At 62.5% G+C, this 1,361-nt stretch overlaps 1 protein-coding gene across 1 annotated transcript in view; it reads right to left on the bottom strand.

Moving 5' to 3' along the window:
- FHOD1 (formin homology 2 domain containing 1) overlaps positions 1-1,361 on the bottom strand; it is an 11,223-nt gene that overhangs the window by 1,579 nt on the left and 8,283 nt on the right. Inside the window, exons 18-21 of the mRNA XM_009290780.2 lie at positions 999-1,118; positions 628-789; positions 337-527; positions 64-256 (exon numbers count right to left, since the gene is read on the bottom strand). Of these exons, the coding sequence (XP_009289055.2) occupies positions 64-256; positions 337-527; positions 628-789; positions 999-1,118 (666 nt within the window). The remainder of the gene's footprint in view (positions 1-63; positions 257-336; positions 528-627; positions 790-998; positions 1,119-1,361) is intronic.

Raw genomic sequence — 1,361 nt, 5'->3', positions numbered from 1 at the left:
GGTTGGTGTCAGGGCCCTGGAGGGCATCACCTGGTGGTGGTGGCCAGCCGAGTGTCCCCGTACCTCGGTGATGAGCCGTCCCCGGGTCTTGTTGCGCTCGCGGTGGGCAGCCCGTTTCTTCTGCTGCTGCAGGACGCGCTCCCGACAGGTGCGGTACTCCAGGGCGAACTCCTGCAGCAGCTTGCAGATGGGCGTCACCTTCACGTCCCGCACTGCACTCGCCGGGTACCCCAGGTACAGCAGGAAGGAGTGAAACCTGCAGGGCCATTGGTCACAGCAGGCCACCAATGGGACCCTGGGGTTCCCGCCACGTCCCCAGGACCTCGAGCCACCAACCTGTTGAGGATGCGCCTGTGCACCACTTTCAAGATGACAATGCGCTGGGTGCTGTCCTTGAGGAAGTCCGTCAGCTTGCTCTTCAGCACCGGCTTGGTCTCGTGCTTGGCAATCACCTTCAGGTTGTCCCAGGAGGCCCTGCACCTCCGCTCCAGCTGCACCAGGCTGTTGGCCAGCTCATCAAAGTCAACCTGGAAGAGTGAGATGTCAGCCCTCGGCTGTGCTGGTGGTGCTGGGCAGCCATGGGACCCACACCCTTGCCTTGCCCGGGTGTCATCTGCCTTGCCTCACCTTGGCAGAGCGGGTGATGGAGGCAATCTCTGAGTAGAGGTCAGTGGTTTCTGGGAACTTCTCTACCACCATCTGGCAGAGATGGTGGAGCAGGGACTGCCGGTGCACCGTGTCCTTCACTTCGGAGACCTTCTCCAGGTAGCCCAGCTCAAAGCCTCTGCTCTGAAACACCAATGGACTCAGCAGGGCCTCTCCATCCCTCCTCCAGCAGACCTCCAGTCTGCAGACCCACTGGGCCCCCACCAGCACCATCCAGCCTCAGGCGCTGTCCCAGGCTTCGCATGGTCCCTCTTGGGTACCCATGCAGCATGGCTGGTCCTGTCCCTGCAGCACTCAAGACAGGCCATGTCCCTCCGCACCCTGCTCCTCACCTGGGAGCCGTTCAAGAAGTTGCCCATGGCCAGCAGCGTGGCCAGGATGCACTTGAAGGTGTGATTTCTGGCCAGCTGCTCCATGCCCACCTTCAGATCAAAGAGCGGCTCTGCAATCTCCTGGGTGAGGAGAGAAGCAGGTGAGACCCCTTGGCCACCCTCTCCCTTAGGAGCTTCAGCATTCGCCCTTGCCCATGAGGACAACTACCTCATGGTCAACCCAAGCCCATGCTTGCCTTGGGGACCTGCAGCCCATCCCCAGCCAGGACGGCACCTCCCGTACTCGGACATGGCTGGTCCCCACCAGGAACACGCTTGGCTCAGCGCTCAGCACTGCTGGCTGGCGGCCGGGTGGGAGGGCGG

This window comes from Aptenodytes forsteri, unplaced genomic scaffold (genome assembly GCF_000699145.1).
Source record: "Aptenodytes forsteri isolate BGI_AS27 unplaced genomic scaffold, ASM69914v1 Scaffold14, whole genome shotgun sequence".
In the NCBI taxonomy this organism is placed as follows: Eukaryota; Metazoa; Chordata; class Aves; order Sphenisciformes; family Spheniscidae; genus Aptenodytes; species Aptenodytes forsteri.
This window is presented reverse-complemented; position numbering and strand designations above follow the sequence as displayed.